This window comes from Synchiropus splendidus, chromosome 17, assembly GCF_027744825.2.
Source record: "Synchiropus splendidus isolate RoL2022-P1 chromosome 17, RoL_Sspl_1.0, whole genome shotgun sequence".
In the NCBI taxonomy this organism is placed as follows: domain Eukaryota; kingdom Metazoa; phylum Chordata; class Actinopteri; order Syngnathiformes; family Callionymidae; genus Synchiropus; species Synchiropus splendidus.
The window spans coordinates 20,405,324-20,428,315 of record NC_071350.1 but is presented as its reverse complement, the minus strand read 5'-3'; the positions used below and the strand labels follow the sequence as shown (position 1 = coordinate 20,428,315).

General features: G+C 58.0%; 3 protein-coding genes across 6 annotated transcripts; 1 reads left to right on the top strand and 2 right to left on the bottom strand.

The window, feature by feature from the left end:
- Nucleotides 1-1,031: 1,031 nt before the first annotated feature.
- On the bottom strand, nt 1,032-16,428 carry LOC128748425 (ras-related protein Rab-38-like). Of its 4 annotated transcripts, none has more exons than XM_053847202.1 (22): nt 16,268-16,428; nt 14,981-16,167; nt 13,179-13,579; nt 10,936-11,670; nt 10,738-10,871; nt 10,385-10,646; nt 10,207-10,321; nt 9,316-9,565; nt 7,966-8,201; nt 7,785-7,906; nt 7,597-7,721; nt 7,370-7,538; nt 7,182-7,308; nt 6,793-6,910; nt 6,550-6,736; nt 6,306-6,464; nt 6,119-6,244; nt 5,865-6,047; nt 5,666-5,799; nt 4,996-5,141; nt 2,044-2,321; nt 1,032-1,816 (listed from the first exon to the last, which is right to left on the bottom strand). In XM_053847202.1, the coding sequence occupies exons 4-22, from the start codon at nt 11,170-11,172 to the stop codon at nt 1,667-1,669; spliced, it is 3,258 nt and encodes a 1,085-aa protein (XP_053703177.1). In that variant the 5' UTR covers nt 11,173-11,670; nt 13,179-13,579; nt 14,981-16,167; nt 16,268-16,428; the 3' UTR covers nt 1,032-1,666. The 4 variants fall into 4 exon arrangements, with proteins under 4 accessions (XP_053703177.1, XP_053703180.1, XP_053703178.1 ...); XM_053847205.1 differs by having other exon boundaries at nt 10,936-11,202; nt 11,274-11,670; nt 14,981-16,310; XM_053847203.1 differs by lacking the exons at nt 13,179-13,579; nt 14,981-16,167; nt 16,268-16,428 and adding an exon at nt 11,787-12,287.
- On the top strand, nt 12,711-16,081 carry LOC128748433 (tyrosinase-like). The gene is made up of 5 exons (XM_053847225.1): nt 12,711-13,532; nt 14,618-14,834; nt 15,057-15,204; nt 15,265-15,446; nt 15,508-16,081. The coding sequence occupies exons 1-5, from the start codon at nt 12,711-12,713 to the stop codon at nt 15,759-15,761; spliced, it is 1,623 nt and encodes a 540-aa protein (XP_053703200.1). The 3' UTR covers nt 15,762-16,081.
- Nucleotides 16,429-16,461: 33 nt separating the features above from the next.
- Nucleotides 16,462-22,936, bottom strand: chordc1b (cysteine and histidine-rich domain (CHORD) containing 1b). The gene is made up of 11 exons (XM_053847234.1): nt 22,741-22,936; nt 20,310-20,359; nt 20,176-20,232; nt 19,908-20,068; nt 18,319-18,419; nt 18,062-18,120; nt 17,708-17,778; nt 17,543-17,648; nt 17,349-17,468; nt 17,221-17,283; nt 16,462-17,065 (listed from the first exon to the last, which is right to left on the bottom strand). Exons 1-11 carry the CDS (start codon nt 22,802-22,804, stop codon nt 16,892-16,894), a joined length of 1,026 nt encoding a protein of 341 aa, XP_053703209.1. The 5' UTR covers nt 22,805-22,936; the 3' UTR covers nt 16,462-16,891.
- Nucleotides 22,937-22,992: the final 56 nt, after the last annotated feature.

Sequence of the window (22,992 nt, the reverse complement as noted above, 5' to 3'; positions counted from 1 at the left end):
CAGACTGAGGAGCTCAGACTGAGGAGCTCAGTGTGAGGAGGTCAGTGTGAGGAGCTCAGACTGAGGAGCTCAGAGTGAGGAGCTCAGAGTGAGGAGCTCAGTGTGAGGAGCTCAGTGTGAGGAGCTCAGAGTGAGGAGCTCAGTGTGAGGAGCTCAGACTGAGAAGCTCAGAGTGAGGAGCTCAGAGTGAGGAGCTCAGACTGAGGAGCTCAGTGTGAGGAGGTCAGTGTGAGGAGCTCAGAGTGAGGAGCTCAGACTGAGGAGCTCAGACTGAGGAGCTCAGTGTGAGGAGGTCAGTGTGAGGAGCTCAGACTGAGAAGCTCAGAGTGAGGAGCTCAGTGTGAGGAGCTCAGACTGAGGAGCTCAGTGTGAGGAGGTCAGTGTGAGGAGCTCAGACTGAGAAGCTCAGAGTGAGGAGCTCAGTGTGAGGAGCTCAGTGTGAGGAGCTCAGAGTGAGGAGCTCGACTGTGACAGCCGCCTCAACACCATCAGCTCAGGAGGAAGCTGCTTCCTGCCGTCCTGATCTGGTGCGAGGGGCGGAGCCAACAATTGTGAGGACCAACGCATGTGACTGGACCTGACAAGGTTGAGCCTTCAAATGAACTGGGTTCCAGTCTGGTCCAGGGGCAGCTCCAGAGCTGAGCTGCAGTGGTCCTGAGAGCTGAGAGGTGGCGCTGCCTGCCAAACAATTGTGAACGTGTTGGAGCAGGTCAGCGCGCTCCTCCTGAGCGCCCCGGAGGAGGGAACAGAACTGAATCGTGGTGACCCGACTGGACCCATGGACCTCTCAACTAACCCCGTCTTGGGGTCGGTTCGCTTGTTGCCAGACATTTCTACACGCTCAACTCGGAGCTGCGCTCCACAGACTGATGTGGCTGGACGACTGCAGGAACATCGACCAGGAAAGCGATGAGGTGGCTGTCCCGACAGAGCGAGGCTTGGACGAACTGAGGGAAAAAGGTTTCAGAAATGTTTCCACCGACGTGAGTTGAGAAGCCGACACACAGCGGGGCGGCGCCGCGGGTCTCGACACATTTATTTCCAAATAAATAGCGAAGGCATCACGACAGGTTCCGGGAGCGAGAATGAGCGCTGCTGCTGCTGCTGGGGGTGAAGACGCTCCAGCGGGACACACGCGCAGAGACGCTGGCTCGGGTCAGACACTGAGAAACACAGGCAGTTTCCATGGAGACGGAGGGTCGGGCAGGTGCCCTCAGCAGGATCCGGCTGACGTCCTGACCATGACCGACCCGACACGCCGACGCTGCAGTCGAGCCGAGAGTCAAGTTCCCGTCGCGCGGCCCGAGTTTGAACTACTCGTTCAGAAGCCCTGAAGCCTCCAGAGTGGTGAGTGAAGGAGCATCATGGAAACGTGGCACGGCACTTTGGACTGCTGTTTCCTCTTCAGGAAGTCTGGACGCGGCCCGCTCAGGAGCCCAGTCCTGAGCGCTGCTGGTCACCTGCTGACCTCCTCCTCTTGTCACCATCTTCCCTGGTTCCACTCCAGCTCCGACCCTGCGCTGCTTGAATTCAAGCTCCGGCGGCCAGGGACCAGGTGACCCGGCCCGGTCCGAGCCGAGTGTGACGCGTGCGCTGCAGATGATCGAGACCCAAACAGAAGCGGCTCCTCGGGACCTCCCAACAGAGCCGGCGGCGTGGGCGTGGCCTACTTGAAGCAGCTGGCGCAGGAGGAGGGAGCGGCGGAGTGCGGCTGCAGCGAGACGGTGTCGGGGGCCGCGCTCCTCAGGATGTGGCTCTCGCGGGCCATGATGTGCTGCACCAGGAAGTTGGCTGCTTCACTGATGTTGAGATTGTCCTGCACGACAGGAGAAGAACATCAGAGCAGCTTCAGCACAAACAAGCCCTGCTTCCCTTCCCAGCCTCCTTCCTCTGGGGTCACACTTGATGACCTCTGACCCCGTCGGAATGTTGAGCTGGCGTGTGGAAGCGGGCCACGTGGATCAGAAGCAGTCAGGAGGGCAAGGTTCGAGTGACCCTCACCAGACCGAAGGCCACCTTTGACCCGCTGGGCTCTGCGCTCACCTTGGCCGAGGTCTCGAACCAGCCCACGAAGCCGTGCTCCTTGCAGAACTGCTCCATCTTGAGGCCGTTGCTGGTCAGCTCGCGGCCCTGGTCGCACTTGTTGGCCAGCAGCACCGTGGCCACGCCGCGGCCGTCGCACTGCAGCAGCTTGGAGTCCAGGTCTTCCTTCCACTTGAGCACGGCCTCGAAGGTGGTGGGCCGCGTCACGTCGAACACGATGAAGGCTCCCATGGCTTCCCGGTAGTAGACCCTGGTCATGTTGCCGAAGCGCTCCTGGCCTGCGGGGACACGTCACACACTCTCATCTTCGAGTCCCTGGAAATCAGCTGAGCTGTCCCAGCAGCTGACCACCCCCCGCCCCGCCCAGCTCCGCTGCTCCTAATGAGGAGACAGTGGCCGCCTGTCCCACAACAACGCCACAGTTTAGCCGGGTAATGACCCCTGGAGGGAGTCGGCAGCTGCCTGGGGGTGTGTGTGTGTGTGCGCGGCCCGGTCCACACACAGCTTTGAGGGCGAAGACTGCAGAGCGACTGGGTCCCAGTCTGGATCAGCTGAGCCGTGTGCGGTCCGTGGGAGGCTGGGGAAAGGGCCATGGCAGAGCAGAGGGAGAGACAAGCGTGTCTGTGTGTGTGCGCTGCTCCTCTCCGGACCACTTCCTCGTGTGATCAGCGTGACCGGAGCCCGGGCGGGTGACGTCACCTCACTGATTTCAAGTCACTCCAACATTGCAGGCCCTTTCCAGCTGCTTCCCGGGATCCGACCCTGGTGTCCACGGAGCTGACCTCCTCACATGGTGCTGCTCACATGAGCATCACTGGCCTCACCCTCCTGAGTGCGATGGCTTGATCCGTTCTTGTGAGGACCGGCTCTGGGACACACACCTCCCTGTTGGTTGAGGGAGGAAACTTGAAAACAACCGGGTTCTGGGGCAAGGGTGAGGGCCAGGAGAGGTCCGAGCTCCGAGCCAGTGCGTGTGCGTGGGCGTGAGAGAGAGTGTGAACATCTCGGTGACTCAGCAGCCAACTTCCTCTCCTCCTTATCTCGCCACCATCTGACAGCGTCACGAACATCAGCGAGCCGTTTTCGCCGAACAGACGCGCCTTCCCGTCCAGTGTGTCACGGACGTCACTCACCCGCGATGTCCCACAGCTGCAGCCGCACCGTCTCGGAGCGGCAGTTGAGCACCTTGAGCGCGAAGTCCACGCCGATGGTGGCGCGGTAGTTGGTGGAGTAGGTCTGGTGCACGTAGCGGCGGATGACCGAGGTCTTGCCGACGCCCAGGTCGCCGATGACCAGCACCTTGTACAGGTGCTCCTTCTGCAGGCTCTGCAGGCCGCTGCAGGGCGACGCTCCCGTCATGGCAGCGCGGAGCTCGGGTCCGAGGAGAGAGTCGCGAGCCTGAGCGGGCGCGGGAGCCGCCCTGCCTGTGGGGCGGGGAGCGAGAGGCGCTGGGGCGCGTGACCTCGCCGGGACCCGTCACGCTGACGAGTCGCCGTCACACAGGGGCACGTGACGCCCGCGTGGAGCGCGCGACGCGGCGGAAGTGAGAAGCAGCAGGCGCCGGTGAAGCGAAGCGCTTTATTGTTGCTCGTCATGCAAACGCGGAAGAGGCGGTTGGACAGTACAGTTCCAGGCGAGGGTCGCATGCAGGAGACAGAGAGGCGCGTCTTGGCGCCAGGACGCGGGTCCGGCGGCTTTCTGGATCAAGTCAAACACGCGCAGCACAAACCCGCCTTGGCCTGGATCCCGCGACCAAACGCGCCGCCGTCATGACGCGGGACGGGATCAGCGGCCCAGGCGCCTCGGCGCTCGCCTCGGTTCGGCTTGGCACCGGCGCGTCCAGAGCGCCTCTGTACTGCCGGCCGGACACGGTACTGGCGCCTCCGCAGCCAGTGCACGAGCTCCGCACTTCACTTTCAGTACAGTGTGCGGCTCGTGCTTGACATATGCCACGTGAATATTTACAGTTCACACGAGTTACTGTCGAGAGGCGTCTGAAGGACGACGCGGCTCCCAAGTGGTGACGCGTCACCGAGGCGTGACGGCGCAGCGTCTCGCTCACAGCCAGCAACGACGGTGGAGTCACTCGATGAAAGTACTAGTTAAATGAGAGAAAAACAATCACAACAAATGTTTGCGCTGGCCCCAGTCACTCAGCCACTCCCGCGATCAATAACACACTTGGTTGAAGCAGCACACTTGAAGTTCACTGGCTGAAGTACACTCGAGTCCAAGTATACTTCAGCCTGCTACTGGTCACTATCGCAGATGCACCATGTCAGTAGTCAACGTCACCCCAGCTTTATATACTTCATCGTTCACTCCAGGCAGCGCCAGTGTAATGCGGCGGCAGGTGGCTCCACCACGGTCAGCGCCGCAGCACCGGTCATGACATCACACCTGCCTCCAGATGACGTCACCGCGACATACGTTGTTACTGTGGAAGCGTCTGGAGCTTCAACAGGAGCAGAAGACAACAGACCATCCACCATTCTTCTTCCTGCCTCTCCCTCCTGGCTCCTCCGCCGCCCGTGAGGGACGTGGAGAGCAGCCGCCGCCGCCGGCCTCACAGTGAGGACGAGCTCTGGCTGAAGTGCCTCAGCAGCAGCTGGTCGTACTGGGCCTCGGAGGCCGGCGGCGAGCTGCTGCTGCTGCTGCTGCTGCTGCTGCTGGAGCTGAGAGAGGTGTCTCTGAAGGGGGACGGGGGCGCCAGAGCCGCCAGGGAGGGCGGCTCCATGTCGGGGGCTCCTCCAGGCAGCATCATGGTGTTGAGCTCGCTGATGTTGGCGGTGAAGCTGTTGACCACGCAGCTGATCTGGTCCATGATGGTGGCGCCCTGCGGCGGCGACGGCGGCGTAACGGCGCCCACCACGTCCAGCAGGCAGGAGCTGCTGCCGCCCGCCGACTTGGTGAGGGGGGCGGCGGAGCGGGGGAGGCGGGCCTCCTGCTCACCGTGGCCTTTAGAGAAGGGCTTGATCACGGCCGTCTGGTTGCTCTCCAGCGCCTCCTTCTTCTTGACGTGGAACGACATCCTCTTCCACAGGTTGGGCCTGTAGCCGCGCTCACTCTGGGCCCAGGTGGCCGACTTCCTGTTGGAGCTGTGGAGACCAGTGTCTTGATGAGAGCGGGAGAGGGAGAGGGAGAAGAGAGGGACAGAGGGTGGGGGGGGAGAGAGAGAGAGAGAGAGAGAGAGAGAGAGCGAGGAAGAGGGAGTAGGACAGAGAGAGAGACAGGAAGAGGGAGAGAGAAAGGGAGAGAGACGGGGGAAGAAAAGAGGGGGAGGAAGAGAGAGATGGAAGAGGGAGCAGGAGAGAGTGGGGGAGGGAGAGAGAGAAGGGGGAGAGTAGAGGGAGCAGGAAAGAGAGTGAGGGAGAGAGAGAAGAGAGGGTGAGGGAGAAAGAGAGGGAGGAGAGAGAGGGAGAGAAGAGGGCGCAGGAGAGAGAGAGGGTGGGAGGGAGAGAGCTCTCTCTCTCTGGCCTGGCTGACAACCTGCGCTCTGGTGCCCCCTCTGCCAGCCAACGCCTCTGGAGGCAGAGCCTCTGGGCAGCCAGCCCTCGCTCCACATTTCCTCCCGTGACTGAAGCCAGTGTCGAGCAAGCGTGTGCTGCCGGGCTCCACCCACCTGGCGGCCATGCTGCTGGGGGACTTGCTGGAGGCGGCGGCCTTCTTGGCGTGGCCCACGTGCATGCGCACCACGGTGGAGGTGGTGAAGGCGCTGCGCACGTTCTTCTCCGGCTTGGCCAGCATGATGTAGACCTGGGCGGCGACAGGAGCGTGTGACGGGAGAGGGTGTGGCGGCGGCGGCGGCGGTGGCTCCTCACCTTGGGCGCGAACATGCAGCAGAGGGCCACGGTGGCGCTGAGACTGACGCTGAAGCACATGGTGATGATCTTGTAGTTGGAGCCGAAGTAGATGGGCACGAAGGCCAGCCAGATGATGCAGGTGGTGTACATGGTGAAGGCGATGTACTTGGCCTCGTTGAAGTTGGCGGGAACGTTGCGCGTCTGCGGGAAGAGCAGCCGGCGCCGGCGTCAGCAGGAAGCCAAGTGGAGCCGGCGGGTCACATGACCGGTACCTTGAAGGCGTAGAAGGTGCAGCTGAGGATGAGCAGGCCGTTGTAGCCCAGCGGCGCCACCACGCCCAGCGTGGTCAGGTTGCAGATGAGGTGCACCTCTCGGATGCTGGGGTGGTCATAGACGACCTGAGGAGCAGGAGACGGCGTCAGCGCGCGCCAGCCGCCGGGCAGCCGCCAGTCACGGCACCTGCGGCGGCTGGATGAGCAGCAGCGCCACGATGATGCCCAGCTGCAGCAGGATGAGCAGCGCGGCGATCAGCAGCTGCGCGCAGGCCGACATGAAGCGCGGCTTCTTGGTGCAGATCTTCTTCTTGCTGCCCGCCAGGATCCGAGCGATGCGGTTGGTCTGCGTGGGAAACACACCACAGGCTGACGCGCGGCAGGCCGGAGCGGTCAGGTGACCCCCTCCCTCCCCCAGGCAGCTGAGGTACCTTGGTGACCAGGGCAGAGTAGCTCATGGCCGGGGAGAGTCCGATGCCCAGGCGCTGCAGGTAGCAGTGGACGATGTGCGGCTTGGCGATGAGGCTGAAGGTGCACAGGTAGCCCAGGCAGATCCCCGCCAGGATGATGTAGCACAGCTCGCGGCTGGAGGACTTGACCACGGGCGTGTCCCAGAACCTGCGTGCGGAGACGCAGGCTCAGAGCCGCGCGGCGCACCAGGGGGCGGGACTCACTTGATGAAGACGGCGGTGACGAAGAGCGTGGACAGAAGACCCAGGCAGGCGAAGACCACGGCGGCCACGGGCTCCGGATCCCCCCAGCGCATGTACTGCACCGCGATGGGCTCACAGCCTGGAAGACAGCAGGCCATGATGGCGGGGACCTGCCCGCTCAGCGAGTCTCCATGATGACGCTCGGGTGTCGGGGGCCCACACCAGCCGGGCCCTCTGACTCTCCCCTGCTTCTGCTCTCTGTCTGGTGAGGTCTCTCAGTGAGCCCCCTCCCCCCGCCTCGTGCTTCCTGGTCCGTCCCCCGCCCCCCGTACGTCAAGTCTACCTGGACGGGATCACCTCTCCCATGATGCAGTGCAGCGGTCGAGCGGTCGGATGAAAAGCAAGTGTACCCCGCAGGTCGTCCGTGGGCCAGAAGCCCAGGAGGCAGGCACGGCAGGTGTACTCGTCGAACACGAACTCGTTCTCCTTACAGGCAGCGCAGGTCCAGCAGCAGCTCACCTCTCCTTTGCGGATCACCTGCACAGACGGGGGGCCGGGGTGAAGGGCAGGACCCGGGCTCCGGCGGGGAGCGGGCTACCTTGATCTGAGCCTTCTGGCAGGGCTGGGAGCACAGCGACTGCATGATCTCGCTGCCGTGGCTCCAGATCTCCTGGTCGTTCATCTGCAGGCCGCCCTGGTCCCAGCTGCCCACGTGGACGTAGGCGTAGTGCTCCTCACCCAGCCGCTTGAAGTTCATGATCTCGTACCTGCCAGGCAGAGGCCGTCAGCCGCGTCCCAGCCCCTCACGCCGCTGGCCTCCCTCACCTGCCGGGGGAGTCTCCGTTCTGGTCAAAGAGCACGGTCTCCCCGGAGACGCCGGTGAAGTTGGTCTTCATCAGGAAGTCCAGCAGCTGCCGTCCGTCGATGGGCTGCATGTTGTCACACAGGCCCTGGCGACAGGAGTCAGCGGTCAGACGGGCGGCGGCGGGCGGCGGGCGGCGGCGGCGGCTGACCTGGTGCCCGGGGCAGAGCAGGCGCTGCATGGCGTGGAGGCCGTAGGCCATGGAGTAGATGGCGTTAATGACGAAGCCCATTTTGGTGTCTTGAGCGTAGTGCTGGCGCAGAGACTCCCTCCCTGCTCAGAGGCTCATGTCAAGCAAGAGGCCGCAGCGCCGCCTGCTGGGCCGTACTCACACGTGCAGGTGCGGTTGTACTTGGCGTTCTCCTGCGGGTGGCCCCGGAGTCTGCACTGGAAACGGTGCTGCCAGAACTCAGGGAACCAGGGGTTCCTCAGGTTGGCGTCCGGCTTCAGGTTCAGGTAGTAGTCGTCAAACCAGGTGACGTAGGCCGACTTGAGCTTGATGGTGATCCCGCCGGCCGCCTCCTCCTGGTAGCCGTCCGTGACGTCGTAGCGGTCGGCCCAGCCGTCGCTGAGGAGGGAGAGCAGACGGTGATGCGGGGGCACGAGGGGGGGTGACTTGTCAGCGCGGCCTGGACGCCTCCGTTCACCGGGTCAGTGGAACCAAGGAGTCGTGGTGGTGGTGGTGGTGGTGGCGCGAGCGCTGAGGGTTTTTCCACAAAAGCTGCTTCAGCTTCTTCATCTAACGCTGTCATTTCTCCACAGTCAACGCAGACAGTAGGTGGATCACACCTACACACACACACACTCACTCACACAGAGAGAGCGGAGCTAAAAACAGTGGCTTGGAGAAGCTGGGCTTACACAACAGACGTGTGGGTGCTGAGCTGTGTGAGGCGCAGGGATGGATGTGAGGAGCTCTGACTCTGGCCAGCTTCACTCGCACACCCACACAGGGCCCCGCAGGGCAGCAAGCTGCTGCGCCTCCTCCAACCTGCTTCCATGTGAGGCAGGAAGCCCGGCTCGTGGCTCCTCCTCCTGCGGCTGCCATCGCCTCGCACCCCTCGTGAGGTGCGAGAAGGAGTGAGCCGGGTCAGAGCAGAAAACCTCCAGCTGCTGGACGTAGCGTCCATGAGTGGCTCCTAATGAGGACACAGCAGGGAGCCGTGTGAGCGAGGGAGAGGACGCTGCCGCCCTCTGGCTGGACTTCATCTGCAATGAAAGCACGCCACCACAGCTCTGCCGCCGCCGCCATGGGACCCTGTCTGAAACTCCGATTGGCTCCCGCCACAAAAGCCCGCAGCAGTGAGCAGAGTCAACCTCCAGTCGAACCAGAAGCTCAGGCCCGTGGTCATGAAGGCCGCCGGGCCTCACACGCACGCCTCCCTCAGCCCCGCCCTGAAGGTCATGGCTGGACCTCAGGGAGACTCTCACTGCTCAGAAAAACCCTTCCCTGACACGTCACTGCCGCGTACCTTCGACCTGCATGATGGTCGGTGAAGACGATGATGATGATGATGATGATGATGATGATGAGGACGACGGTCTCAACAGCAGCAGCAGCAGCAGCAGATGACCTTGTAAGACTGAGATGACTTGCGCCTCCATCGTCTGGATGGTGCGTCCCATCTTCAGACGGTGGGAGGGAACAAACCTCTCTGGATGTTCCTCAGCAGCCCACTCACCTTCCCACCAGCAGGAACTCTCCCACCAGCTGCTGCCGCCTCATGGCCATGAGGATGCCCCTGACCGTCATGCCCTCGCAGAAGCAGGCCACCACCCTGGCCTTGGGCAGGTGAGCGCGCAGCTTCTGCAGCAGCCGGTCGAAGCTCTGCTCCCCGGCGTTGCTGTAGATCTTGTCCGAGTGCGCGATGCAGATGCCCTCCTTGGCCGCCATGTCCTTGAAGGCTTCCATGCCGCTCTCGCCATAGTTGCCTGCGGGAAACCACAGAGGCGTCACAAGCTTCCCACCATGCACCAGTCTGCATCCCTTTGCTTCCTGGTCGCCGGTGTTTCTGCTCCAGCTTCACAGCAGGACGACCCTCCAGCGCCCCCTCCCCCCCAGGACCCTCGTCAGACTTGAATGACAGGATTTACGTCCGTTTGAGAGGAAGCTATTCCTGCCACTTCCTGCTCCCTCCTCAGAGATGTTTCTGGCCCGTCCACAAACCTAGGACTCAGTTGGAAGGAAACAGCAGTGAGAATCCGTCCAGCAGCGAACTGAGACGAGCAACGCAGGAGCCTCAGCTAGCAGCGCTCTGGCTCCGACAGAGCACCACACACTGCTGAGCTGCGGAACTGCAGCTGCAGCTCAAGACTGGTCCTCATGAAAGCAAAGGCTGAGCCCAGACACGCGCGTGACCTTCACCCTGCTGTAGAAGGTTTGGCAGGGACAGGTCCGTTTGTTAAATCCTCTTCTGCGTGCCAGGTCCAGCCGTGGTTTAGAGGGATTTCCAGGGATGGCCTGCAGCCACTTGAGAAGCTTGGGACGGACCACAGCAGACTCAGCTCTCGGCCCTCACCCCTCAGTCCTCGTTGCTTCCTGGGTGCGGGCCAGGTGCCCGAGCAGAACCCACCTTCCGTGTGGATGGCTGACACGTAGCTCCAGTTGTACCTCTTGACGATGTCCACCATGGCGCGCGCCTGCTGCATGTCTGACGGCACCACCCGCATGAAGTACTTGTAGAGACTCTGCGGAGACAGAGGCGGCCCTCAGGAGCTGGAGGCACGCCTGGGGCCCCTGCTCAGACTCACCTTGTCACTCAGGTCCATGCTGGTGGCGGAGTAAGCGATCTGAGGTATGTTGAAGAGCTGCAGGAGGTTTTGGACCTGGATGGCCACAGAGCTGGAGCCCGGTCCGATCAGCCCCACGATGGGCTTCTTGCCCTGGAGCAGCAGGGCGCCGGGCTCGGCCGAGCACCTTCCCTGGCTCTCCTCCTCTTCACCGGACACCAGCGTGTCCCGGATGAACTCGATGCTCTGCTCCAGCGCCACAGCTGAGTGCCAGCACGAGTCCCTGGGGAGGAGAGGCGTCTCCATCAGAGGCTCAGAGAGCGCGGTGAGACATGTTCCTCTCACACCGACACGCTGAGCTGCGGGAGCAGTACCTGATCTCACAGCCCAGAGTGATGTTGGGCAGAATGTGAGGGTCGGCGTTGATGCGATCCAGAGTGTGCATCATGGCCTCCACCCTCTGGATTCCATACTGCTCCCGCACGGCGCCACACTTCCTCTCGTGGACCTGACGAGCACCAGCAAGGGTCACTAACCTCGGAGAGGCGCGCAGGGCGGGTCGGCCCAGGTACCTTATCAGCTGGCGGCTGGTGATGGACGGAGAAGAGGGCCCCGATGATGATGTCCCCCGGGATGTAGGCCAGCACTCTCCTCTCGGTGTTCTGGGCGCTGACCCCCACGTGTGGCCGACGCAGCAGCCAGGTGGGATCCGCTCCCAGCAGGACCAAGACCGAGAGCGCCTTCAGAGTGCAAGCGTTGCTCCACATGCTCGCGGTCTGACCGGCGCCTCTCCCCCGTGGACCAGGCATTCAACCGCTGTCCAGGGTTCTGAAACCAAACTGTTGCCGAGCCCCTCGGCGCTGAACGGCTCGAGCTTTCTCCGCGAGGCGCCACAGTCACTTGAACTTACCTCGCTTCTCCCCGCAGGTCGGCGGATGGGCGCATTTCTGTTTCCCTCCAAAAGAGCGCGTTTGCTCTCCAGCAGCTCGAGAGAATGCGGCGGCGCGCCTCCTCCTCCCCCGCCAACTTGCTCTCCTCCTCCAAGCCGCCGATCAGCGTGTCACAAACCTCCGCCAAACACGCATCAAAGCCGTCGGAGGAGGAACACTGAAGGCTTCAATGTGCGACCTTCTTGCGGCAGGAAAGCCATCACTCGCTATGATGTCCATTCAAGGCGGATTATCTCCTTAAACACCATGTGCGGAACAGTCGCACATTTTGACTCAATTGAACTCCATTTCAATCAAGCGGCCGCTGCGCTCTCATTCCCGGCCTGCAGGTGGCACTGGGACCGCCCCTTTATCCACCTACATGGAACGACATGAATCACAGATTAAAAAAACAAACATGCTTATTTCCAGTAACCACCAGGATTCAGTAATTCTGTAATAGACCTTTATACTTAATTTAATAGAACACATACGCGACGCAATAATCGTTTGCAGTGAACGATAGATACGTTTACGATCGCGCACAGAGCACTTTATACGCGGACACTTGGTTTGATTCCACACGACTGTAAAGTGATCTCAGTCTCTTCGGCACCATTTCAGGTGAACAGCTGCTTTTCTACTGAGTCACTGAGCTGCAGAGTCGGAGTCAAAGTGACGTCCAAAGTGCTGGAGAAGAGTCCGTGCGCGCGCGCTCCCGGCATCTGCGCCGTGACAGCGGGGTGGAACGTCTTGTTAAGAAGTGGTTCTCAGGCAGCGTCTCTTCAACACGCCAGGCCGATCACTTGGCGCCATCTGCTGGCAGCTGCTCCCCTCGCGCCTCAAGTCACGCGCTGGCTCTGCATCAAAGGTCACAGCGGGGTCAATACACCGTCCGTTTATTGACCCCCGCAGCGCGTGGAACCACGCAGCTCCGACGCTTCAAAGCGTCATGGCTGCCTGAGGCTCAGTCATTGTGTCGGGTGTAAGTGGTGTCAGGCGGTGTCCTTGCTCTGAGGGGACGGAAACAAAGAAGCTGCTGGGCCTCACAAGGCCTCGCACACATTCATGCACTGATGCAGTGGGTGGCGACCGCTTGTTCCGGTCAGGTGAGAAGGAACTGTGGAGGCAGAACCCGTCGCTCTGGACGTCTTCATTGGTTTGAGTGAGCAGTTTCAGAAACGCGCGTGCGTCTCCCAAACCCTCGCTGAAGTCCAGCACAAGACGGATCTCAAGACGTTTCATGGATGAATGGCCCCTTTAACTCATGCCGCTGTGCTGGGAAGGGCTTATGGGGCCAGTCACCCGCCTCTGAGGTCGGGCGGCATGTGACCGGCCCATGCTGGGGGGAGGTGGAGGGGGGTTGCCCCGGACAGGAATGAAACCCTCCCACCTCCGTCTGGCAGTAGCCTAGCGCGATGTGGTGGCTGCGGCTGGTCAGTCTGTGCCTCTGCCTGAGCCTCTCTCAGCAGCAGGTTCCTCGGGCGTGCAGCAGCAGGGAGGCGCTCCTCAGCAAGCGTTGCTGCCCGGCCTGGGAGGGCGACGGCTCGGCCTGCGGCGCCAGCTCCGGCCGCGGCTTCTGTCGGGAGGTGCGGGTGACCGCCCAACCGGACGGGCCTCAGTACCCCTACAGCGGCCTGGACGACAGGGAGAAGTGGCCCCTGGTCTTCTTCAACATGACGTGTCAGTGCAGCGGCAACTTCATGGGTTTCAGCTGCGCCGACTGCAAGTTCGGCTACTCTGGAGCCGACTGCAGCCAGAGGAGGGAGTCTCTGAGGAGGAACGTCTTCCACCTGTCCAGAAGTGAGCGGTCCAGGCTGCTGTCCTACCTCAACCTGGCCAAGCAGACCACCAGCCGGGACTTCGTGGTGATGACGGGGACTTACCAGCAGATGCAGAACGGCTCCAGCCCCATGTTCGCCGACGTGTCCGTCTACGACCTCTTTGTCTGGATGCACTACTACGTGTCCAGGGACGCGCTGCTCCCGCCAGCCGGGAACGTCTTCACCGACGTGGACTTTGCTCACTGGGCGCCTGCCTTCCTGCCCTGGCACCGGCTCTTCCTGCTGCACTGGGAACAGGAGATCCGGAAGCTGAGCGGCGACAGCGGCTTCACCCTGCCCTACTGGGACTGGAGGGACGCCGAGGGCTGCCAGGTCTGCAGCGACCAGCTGATGGGAGGGCCCAGCCCCCAGGACCCGGGGCTGCTCAGTCCCGGCTCAGTCTTCTCGTCCTGGAGAGTAAGTCCTGCAGGCCGGGCCTCACAGAGACATCAGGCATGAGTAGGCTGCCGAATGTGAAAATGAAGACCGATTCAGCAGAGATCTTTGGCAATATTTCCGCACAGATTTAGCAAATATTTGTTCCATTTGAGACACCACACGTTAATGTTAGGTCCCATTGTTTCATCTCTGTAAGTGTTCAAACTAAATGCTGCATCTACATCTGAATCTGAAATCTAAATCGAAGCGAGCCTGTCAGAGGCGCCGAGGACCAGCAGGGGGCGTCCCAATCTGCACTGGGAGGAAAGGGGCGTCTAAATCCTTAAAACCGAGATTTAGATGTAATGCTTACATGTATATTTGATTCGACATTTAATTCAGATGCGGTATTTAGCTTGAACACTTACAGAGATGAAACCATGGGATGTAACATTAAAGTGCGCTCTCTCAAATGGAACAAACATTTGCTAAATCTGTGGAAATATCGCCAAGGATTTCTGCTGAGTCAGGAAAAGAACGGGTGTCTTCATGTTGACCCATAGTCATGAAATAGTTCATCAAATAGGCATAAAGAAAGCCTTGAATTATTTCTGCCAAAGTGAAAAATGGCGGATTGTTTTTGATTATTAGGGCCCAATACTCAGCCTCAGTGAAGCGGCTGGGAACAGGCGCGGCTCGTGTTCATACACTCATCTCAACGTGATGCTGAAGTAGAGAATATCAGAAATTACTCTTCAGAAGGACAAGAAAATCCGTGTCCGAATAATCAAGATATTCTCCTGAAAAAACAAAAAAAGAACAACGACCAGAGAATCTGCCCGGGAAGACGCGATCATCCAATCGAATCGATCTCACTCAAAACAATGCTTCGCAACTCCGGAAACCACGTCAGAAATAAGACCCGTTTAGCCGTAGAAGAACACGAGGACCAGCTGGGGACCACTCCAGCAGGTCCGCTCCATCAGGAGCAACGAGCGTGGCGCGTGGCTTCCCGCGCGACCCACGCAACTGCTGACACGCGCGTAGCCCAACGGAGACTGAGGCGTGCGAGGTCGCGTCACCGGAGCGTGAAGACTCCGTCTCAAGCGCCTCTCCACCCGCAGGTCCTCTGCTCTCAGGCGGCCGACTACAACCGCAGAGGAGCGCTCTGCGACGCGCGGCCGGAGGGGCCCCTGCGCCGGAGCCCGGGCAACCACAATCGGGACGTGGTGGCGCGACTGCCGACGTCAGCAGAGACGGAGTTCACCCTGAGTCTGGCCGACTATGACACCGGTGCCATGGACCGCAGCGCCAACCGCAGCTTCAGGAACACTCTGGAAGGTGGGTCGACTGAGTTCAGCTGTTGCAGTGCGTTATGGGAGTGAGGCACGTTGACGTTGACTCACGAAAGAGCGCTTTAAAAGCGGGTTGTATCCGCTGAAGTCCATCGATAGCGCCACCCAGGAGCCTCCCAGCGGAAGACTGACCTTTCCTGGGGGTCGCACCAGGCTCCAGAGGGACATGTGACCCTGGAGATGCCAACCAGACGCCTGACTCTTGCAGGGTTCGGGGATCCCCGCACGGGTCTGGGGAACAGCTCTCGCATGGGCATGCACGCGGCCCTCCACGTCTTCATGAACGGCACCATGTCCTCGGTGCAGGGCTCGGCCAACGACCCCATCTTTCTTCTGCACCACGCCTTCGTCGACAGGTAGCTCGGCAGCCGGACCGCCCGTCGCGGCCTCGACTCACTCGCTGTTCTCTGCTCAAGCCTCTTCGAGCAGTGGCTCCGCAGACACCGGCCGTCCCAGTCCCAGTACCCGGCGGCCATGGCCCCCATCGGACACAACCGCGACTACTTCATGGTGCCCTTCCTGCCGCTCCACAGAAACATTGACTTCTTCATCTCCAGCAAGGAGCTGGGATACGAGTACAGCTCCCTCCTGAGGGCAGGTAGGGTCCAGGACCGCCACAGGCCACGGCTCTCCTCTAACCTCCTTCTGCCTCCTTCCAGACCAGCGGCTGGCCGAGTCCATGCGCCCCCTGCTGGAGGAGCTGCGGGAGGTGTGGCCCTGGCTGCTGCTGTCGGCCCTCGGTGGGGGGCTGCTGGTGATGACGGCCGCCCTGGCTGCAGTCAGGGGAGGAGGCTGGCTGCAGAGACCTCTGGAGTCAGTGAGGCGGTGGAAAGACCTGATCACGTTGGGAGAGAGGGAACCGCTCATCTCCAGCGAGGAAGCCAGACCGCTCCACTACCAAACCACCATCTGAGCCAGGCCTCGCTGCCACTCGCGGGCGCCTCCTCCATCGAGACAGGACGGAAATACAGCCGCTGCTGGGCTCGTGTGGGGTTCCTCCCACCGAGGTTCACCACGAAGGGGGCTTGCAGCGGTGACCTGAGGGACCCTTCCTTCCTCCCTCCGACAGTTCTGTGTCCACTTTCATCTCCTCATTATGCAATGTTTTGGTGCCTCCAATTTCAGCCTTGTTAAACAGCACTTTGCTTGACAAACATTTGCCGCCTTCAGGCCTCACAAACAAATGTCAGTGAGCTGTAATGACAATGAATAATTCATTTGACTGAATTATCACTTCACTGAAATAAAGACATTCATTCAACTTGCCTTCTTCGTTTGAATCAGGGCATTTTGTCACGGCATAAACTCACTCGTCACATCTGAGGGTTAGATAGAAAAAAAACAAAGTTTAGAGGTTAATGCTCCAGTGGACATTTGAAGATCACAAGCGCTGTGGAGCGTCCACAGCTGAAGCGTCACCTCTCCACCGAGTGCCACGCTCTCACGACAGGACGCGGCCCTTAATCTTGGCTGGTGCGCTTCCAGCTGAGAGCATGAGCCAAATGAGAAGATGCAGCTGTGACGTGAGACTGACTCAGGCGGACGGATGACCTTGAGATCTGGACCAACAGTGACGCTGATGCTTCTCGATGCCTGGACAAGCGTTTGACAAATCACTGCATCTGGAAAGTTCCACTCTTTATTTTTGGTCAGACTCCGCCCCCTCCTCCCCCCAGACTTGATACATTCCTGGCGTTGACACATGCAGCCTGCAGGAGAGCAGCGGAGTCGATGCTCATGACTGAAGATAACGGTGGAAAGAGGAGGTGATGGATGAAAAACTGCTGACAAAATACACATCAGAAGTGGCAGCCATGATTCTCAAAGTTAATATGGTCAGATGACAGTTTGGTGTGTCGAATGGTTCTGGACGGATCCTCTTCACACGCGTGACATTTGGACTTGAAATCCCAGGGAATGAGTCGCGTGCGTGTGTGAAGGTGCAGCATCAATGCCACGGTGAGGTCTGGACCGATCCACTTCACGTGACCACCACGGCTCTGAAGCTCCCGACTCCAGAGAAGCTGGAGGACAAGTCCATCTTCACGAGTCCTCTTCGCTCTCAGACTCCTGCTCCGCCTTCTTCTCCTCCTTCTCCTTGGGCGGAGCGGGCGGAGGCAGGTCCAAACGGGCCCAGGACATGGCCTCGGCCTTCTTCATGGCAATCTCAATCTTGGTGGCCATCATGTTGACCACGCTACGGCCCACATCGATCACCTCAGAGAAGACAGACAGCAGACGTGAGGCCCAGCTACGAACACCGGTCCCAACCCTCCCCCGCCCCCGACAGGACATCCCTGGTTGGACACTCGTCCGTCTCTGGTCCACCATCAGTAAGAGACACACAGAATCACACAGGCGGCAGCACTTACTCCCCACAGGCAGAGTTTCTGCACAAACTCCTTCTCTCCTTCAAACACCACGTGGATGTCCAGCTGCAGGAGGAGAACAACAGGTGTCAGCAGGTGAAGAGCGGGCGTGGCCGGGCGCCATTCCTCACCGAGGTGCTGTTGGCGTCCACATGGCTCAGCTCCGGAGCTGTGTTTTTGGCATAAATGGATATCATGACCTGAGACGCCGTCTGGTGCCAGTCGAAGCGACACGGCACCACCTTCTTGCCCTGGAACCACAAACCTGTCGTCAGCTTCAGGTGCAGAGCCACCACTAGATGGCAGCATAGCTGAGCGGCCAAACCTCGTCCTGTTTACGCCACAAATGAGTTCCCTTGTTGCAACCCTCCTGGGAGAGGAAGGTGTTGAAGTCGGAGGTTTTCCTCTTGCAGCAGCTCCAGTACTTCATCCTGACGGCGCAGGGAACAAGTTCAGCTGGTCGCCGAAACTAAACACAGAACACACTGACCCTTCATGGAAAATAGGGAATCCAGGGTGATGAGCGCAGACGTCCGAGTCGCTGGACGGACCCTGGTAACTCTGAGGACACACACACACACGCACGCACACTTGTCAGAGGAGCAGCAAACTTTCACCCTCAAAAGCTTGTCAAGTCTAAATATAGAGCGGCTGGAAGATCGTCCGAAAACAAGCAGCCCTGGAGATGATGGCTCATGCTTTCAACCTAATCACTTAAAGAATGATGATGCAAATCCAAGCTGCACAGCAGACATCAAGTCCAATTCTCCTCACACCCAAGGCTCCCACTTCCACAGAGGCCTTCAAACACACTGACCGCTGTGGTGACCAACCATGCACTTACTTTGCTGCAGCCTGCGTTTTTACAGGAGGTTCCCACGGTGATTTCCTCGCCATCTTCCTCTGAAGTGACACAGAGAGGAGCAATGAAGCACCGGCACCAGGAAACTTTGACAGTTGTGATGTGTCGACTGAGCGCTGCCGTCAGCCTCCGCTCAAACTGGATGATGTCAGGCGGACGATGGCGAACTCCCAGCGGCCGTCCATCAGCTGTCAGCGCACGACATCACAGCCGGAGGATGGAGCGGCCTGGCTCCTCACCCTTCTTCTCCACTGTGTTCTCAGACAGCTTGAGTTTCTCCAGGGCTTGTTTGAGCGAGGAAGAGACTTTGTGTTGCAGACGGACCATGGGCTCATCGGGACTGGAACAGTAATGGCACAACACCGCGTCAGAGCAAAAGCCAGAGCCGTCGCTGGAGCACTTCAACACGACACCAGCATCGGAGTAGAAATTCACACGGTGAAAAAGGTGGAGAAGCAACGTGCTTGATCAGACGGTGACATGAATGATTTAACCCTGCGCTAGACAGCCCCGGTGGGAGACAGACTGGAGGTGCTTCAGTTAAGAGTCGGGGATTCAAAACACACCCCAGTCTCATTATGGCTTCATTTGACTGCAGAGTTTTGGCTGTGAAAGCAGAATCAGGGACGGACAAAAAAAGTTATCAGAATAAATGTTGTCATGTCAGCGATAATGATGAGGATAAAGCCATGTTCCTTCTCCTCCATGTGTCGGACACTCCAGTCTCTCTGTTTGATGATGGAACTCAGGAGTGGAGTTTGTCTCCAACACCATGGTTTGTTGACGTCTCAATAGAAGAGTGAACTCTGCAGTGCAGAGATGAGCAACTCAATGTTTCAGGTCTCTGGTAGAAGCCGCTGGTGTCTGACAGGCTGCTCTGCCAGCTTTATTTAGGGCTTCAATGGAGCCCTCTGTCTGTCTGTCTGTCTGCTGTGTCTCATGTCTCTGAACACTTGAACTATGGAGCAGTCTGGACACAGTTCCTAGATGCTGCTGAAGAAACATTACCAAGGCAGAGGAGCGCCTCAGAGAACCTGTGAGGACCACTCCATCTCATCTCAGAAACAGGGATCCAGAGAGTCAGAGTCGACCAGTGTCATGATCAAAGGTTCCCTGGATTCAACATCACTTTCAAGCAATGCAGCCAGTGAGCCGTCTGTTTATCCAGTTTATGGTGAGATGCAGAATTGTCATTGTGGAGGTTTTGTTTGGCAGGATGTGGTGTACCATCAGTTCTGACCCGTCCCTACTGTGTACAGGCGCAGGGGTCGTCTGATGACACGTGGTCCAGCCGGAGCTCTGGGACCTGGCTCAACTGTTGGGTCACATCTAGGATGTCTCACTGTCCCGTACATGGCTCCTCATGTTTACGGTGGGAAAGACCATGTGAACACTAAGCAATGGAGCAGTGCTGTGCTGCAGATGTGCCCAGAAGTCAAAACGAAAGAAACAAGTGAAAACTAAAGCAAAAACTTTGTCTCAGCGTAGACTTTACTTTAATCAAATCACTGCCTTCTGATTAAAGCCTATTTCTGAAATAGTTGGAGTGGACGAGGCATCATAACCACAGACAATGTCATTGAAAACTCATTGCAGAAATCAAAAGCTGGCAGCTGCGGACACACTGGCTTGGCAGAGCTGCAAGTAAATAGAATAGATTTTGTGTCTTTCCATCTTTTAAAGTTATGAACTAAGGCACGGTCAAGTGTTTCCAGAATAATTCAGTACATTACTAAATGAATTTCCTGTCCGGTCCTATAAGCACAAGTTCCCTCACATAATGTCGCTTCACCCTAAACCAAAACAAATGGCGGGACAAAGAGCCAACCTTGGTCTGCGGATGGCCTCCTGGGGCTTCGGCGCTGATATGATGTACTCGCTAAACTTTGGCTTCTGCTCATCCGCTTCCTTCTTTTCTCCAGATGATGTCACATCTGGTTTTATCGGCGCTGGGGGCTTCTCTTTGTTGTGGGGACCTTTTGTGCAGCCCTGCGAGAAGAAACGTTAGCGCTCAACCAACAGATCCTGAGCCACTTTCCTCAGACCACGAGGGAAACCAGGAAGAACTCCAAAGACAAAGAAAACCAAAGACTTACCACGATGCTGAGGAAGTCTGAGAAGTCGGTCGTTCTTCTCTTGCAACAGGACCATCCCTGGGGAGGGCAGCAGCATGAACTTTGAGGCCGCCACGACACACAAAGACAGAAACAAGTCAATATCCAGCGTTTACCTTCAGTGCATCATGAAAGACCGGGACCCCTGGATGGTACGTGCAGCCGTCTGTGGACACAAGATTCCGAGGACTCATTTAAACACAACACCAGTGTTACATCTTGATGCACACACACACACAGTTTCATGAGGAAAATATGGCAGGCAAATGACCTTCAGTCAATGCGGGGCTTTCGTCAGGGAGCAGCAAACCAGCTCACTTGGGGAAAGACAATTCAAACACTCGTATAAAACTGCAGTCAAGAGGACAAGGTTTAGAGCCCCAAGCTGAGCAGCAAACACAACACCGACACGATCGGAGAACACTCACATTCAGGCATGAAAAACATGATGTAATGTGGTCTGAAAACTATGTAAACCGGTGATAACTTCAGGTGTGTGAAGACAAGTTTTAGAGACTTTCAAATTGCCCGTGCTACCAAATCGTACTTCCTCTGACCCTTGTTTTCATGAAGAAAGGAATCTTATTAAAATGTAAATGAGAAGTGACTCCTGCACTGATTGTCTGGTCGTATGCGATGCAGTATTATTTCAGAACTGAGGATGTTATTCCCCGGCAAAGTAAATAGACTCTGAAGTTTTGCCTCCGAGATCCAAAGGAAATAGGATCCTATTTCTGGGAAAGGCGGCTGCTCTCGGTGATGCGTGAAGAAGTGGCCGCTCCTTCCTGCTGATGCCAGGCGGTGTCGTAAACACAGGTGTATATCACTCCTGTTAAAACGCCGCAGCACAAGATCTAACTCATAGGTTCTGTCTCTACAGGTCAGTCTGTCTTTTCTTTCACTTTATTTCCCAAGTGTTCACCATTAAATACAAGTTTGATTGATTTGATTGGCTTGATTTTCTGACAAAGTGACAACATACATTCAACACAACTTTAGAAGAGTGACAGTCTGATTGAAAGATACATTTGCATTGAAATGTCCAACAGTATGTTCACACATCAGACTTGGTAATCCATGTGTCAATCGCAACACGGCTACTGTAGATAGACGAAAAGAACTGAATTAAAAAAAAAAAAATCAAATGAAAGCGTGATGACTGACTGCAGCTCTAACAACTCGTCGCTTGTGACCAACTGTGTACACGAGTCCAAACTAACACAACTCACTGGATCGACTTAGATGCAGGGCGCAAGTCAGCGTTTGACTTGAAATGCCGACAACACAGAGCCGGCTCTGACCAAAGGTTCCTCGTCTTATATGGGAAGGATACACCCGCTCTGGCTTGGAGAAATAGTGAAGTCCGCTTCTCTCCAACGGAGCAACAAAGTTACACGTATCGTATGGACAAAAACGAAATCACTTGCCGCCCTGTTACTAATCTTCGCTTATGTTTTTGCAGTTGGTAAACAAAGGTGTGTGTGTGTGTGTGGCGTCCCAATCGCATATGACATCAGCCACCACAGGACTTCTTCTACACATATTTTGGGTTCCCTTTGAATCAATAACATCTGAGGTATTTATTTCTTTGCAGTCACTGTTCACTGTGGATAAAAACCACAGAGTTGTCGACCACCAAAATAGCGGAACATAGACAGAAGCCCACTGACTCCACCGTCACCTCAGTTACAAGACGCTCTCTGTATAAAAGCGCCACTTCACTGGCTTGGAATGAAGGAAAAGCCTGCGACACTGGTGATCTAGAAGACTTTCCCAGGGGAATGGGTTACACATCAGCTTCCTTGCAAAACACAATGTTGAACAACAAATGTCAAAGACAGGAGCCACGCTTTTTTCTGACAGTGCGGTCAACCAAACTCTACTAAAACAGGTGTTTGGCCACACTGCCACAGAAGCCCAGGCTCACTGATGACTATAACCTGCAGTCCTTTCCAGTGTCGCCTCCCTCCGACCCCGAGTAGCTGGGACCAACAAGGGAGGGGAGGATCATGAGCGAATCAGTCAATATCAAGCACACACCTGGGTGTCCAGGCACCCAATGTGACGTTGACAACGTCCAGGTTCATCAAAGTACTGCAGGTCTTCACCTTCCACAGCAACACATGCCGCTGTAACGAGCGCAGCGCACCTGGTGGCAGTGAGAGGAAGTGCACTCAGCTGGACGGAAACGGTTTCGCCTCGATAGAACACAGCGGCAACATCAGGTCGTGGCCTGAGCTAAAGCACTCGAAGAGTGAAAACGGACGAGTGAGTAGTGAAGCGTGCAGGAGACCCGGTGTCACCTGAAGACAGAAGCCCTCTGCACTCGCTCACCGGCCACTAACAACAGGCTAACGCCGTGACACGTTCACGCGAGGCTCAGAGAATAAACTGGCAGGAGGAGCGACCACAACACACGACAGGTTCCGGGCGGACACCCAGTAAGCGCGGTGCCGCCACATGTTCGCATCAGGCCCGTCGTCCGTTCCAGACGCTTCCATGTTAGCATTCCGCCTGAACGATGCTAACTTAGCTGCGGCCACTCACCCGCCGGGTTGTGCTCCGGGTCGAAGCGCTGCCCGCAGCCTTTGTTGTAGCACAACACAGACATGGCGCCTGGTGAAAGCGTCCGAAGCGACGAGTTCGGTTTCAATGAAAGCTCAAACGCAAACGCCGGCGGGAGAGGGCGACGGAACCGCTGCTGCACATGACAGTCGGACAGTCACTTCCGGGTGCACTCGGCTACTTTCGGCGAATTCCGGAGAGCGACGCCCCGCCCCCTCCGTCCTGGGAGCGCGC

Coding starts and splice junctions, on each gene's coding strand:
- LOC128748425 (XM_053847202.1), bottom strand. CDS start 11,172: ATGCCTGGTCCACGGGGGAGAGGCGCCGGTCAGACCGCGAGCATGTGG. Junction 6,737..6,792: donor GTCACCGCCGTCTTCATCAA/GTGAGTCCCGCC, acceptor CTCCGCACGCAG/GTTCTGGGACACGCCCGTGG. Junction 5,800..5,864: donor GCTGCATGTTCGCGCCCAAG/GTGAGGAGCCAC, acceptor GTCGCCGCCCAG/GTCTACATCATGCTGGCCAA.
- chordc1b (XM_053847234.1), bottom strand. CDS start 22,804: ATGTCTGTGTTGTGCTACAACAAAGGCTGCGGGCAGCGCTTCGACCCG. Junction 18,420..19,907: donor GAGGCCATCCGCAGACCAAG/GTTGGCTCTTTG, acceptor TTACTGTTCCAG/TCCCGATGAGCCCATGGTCC. Junction 17,779..18,061: donor AAAACGCAGGCTGCAGCAAA/GTAAGTGCATGG, acceptor GTGTGTCCTCAG/AGTTACCAGGGTCCGTCCAG.
- LOC128748433 (XM_053847225.1), top strand. CDS start 12,711: ATGTGGTGGCTGCGGCTGGTCAGTCTGTGCCTCTGCCTGAGCCTCTCT. Junction 14,835..15,056: donor CTTCAGGAACACTCTGGAAG/GTGGGTCGACTG, acceptor TGACTCTTGCAG/GGTTCGGGGATCCCCGCACG. Junction 15,447..15,507: donor CAGCTCCCTCCTGAGGGCAG/GTAGGGTCCAGG, acceptor GCCTCCTTCCAG/ACCAGCGGCTGGCCGAGTCC.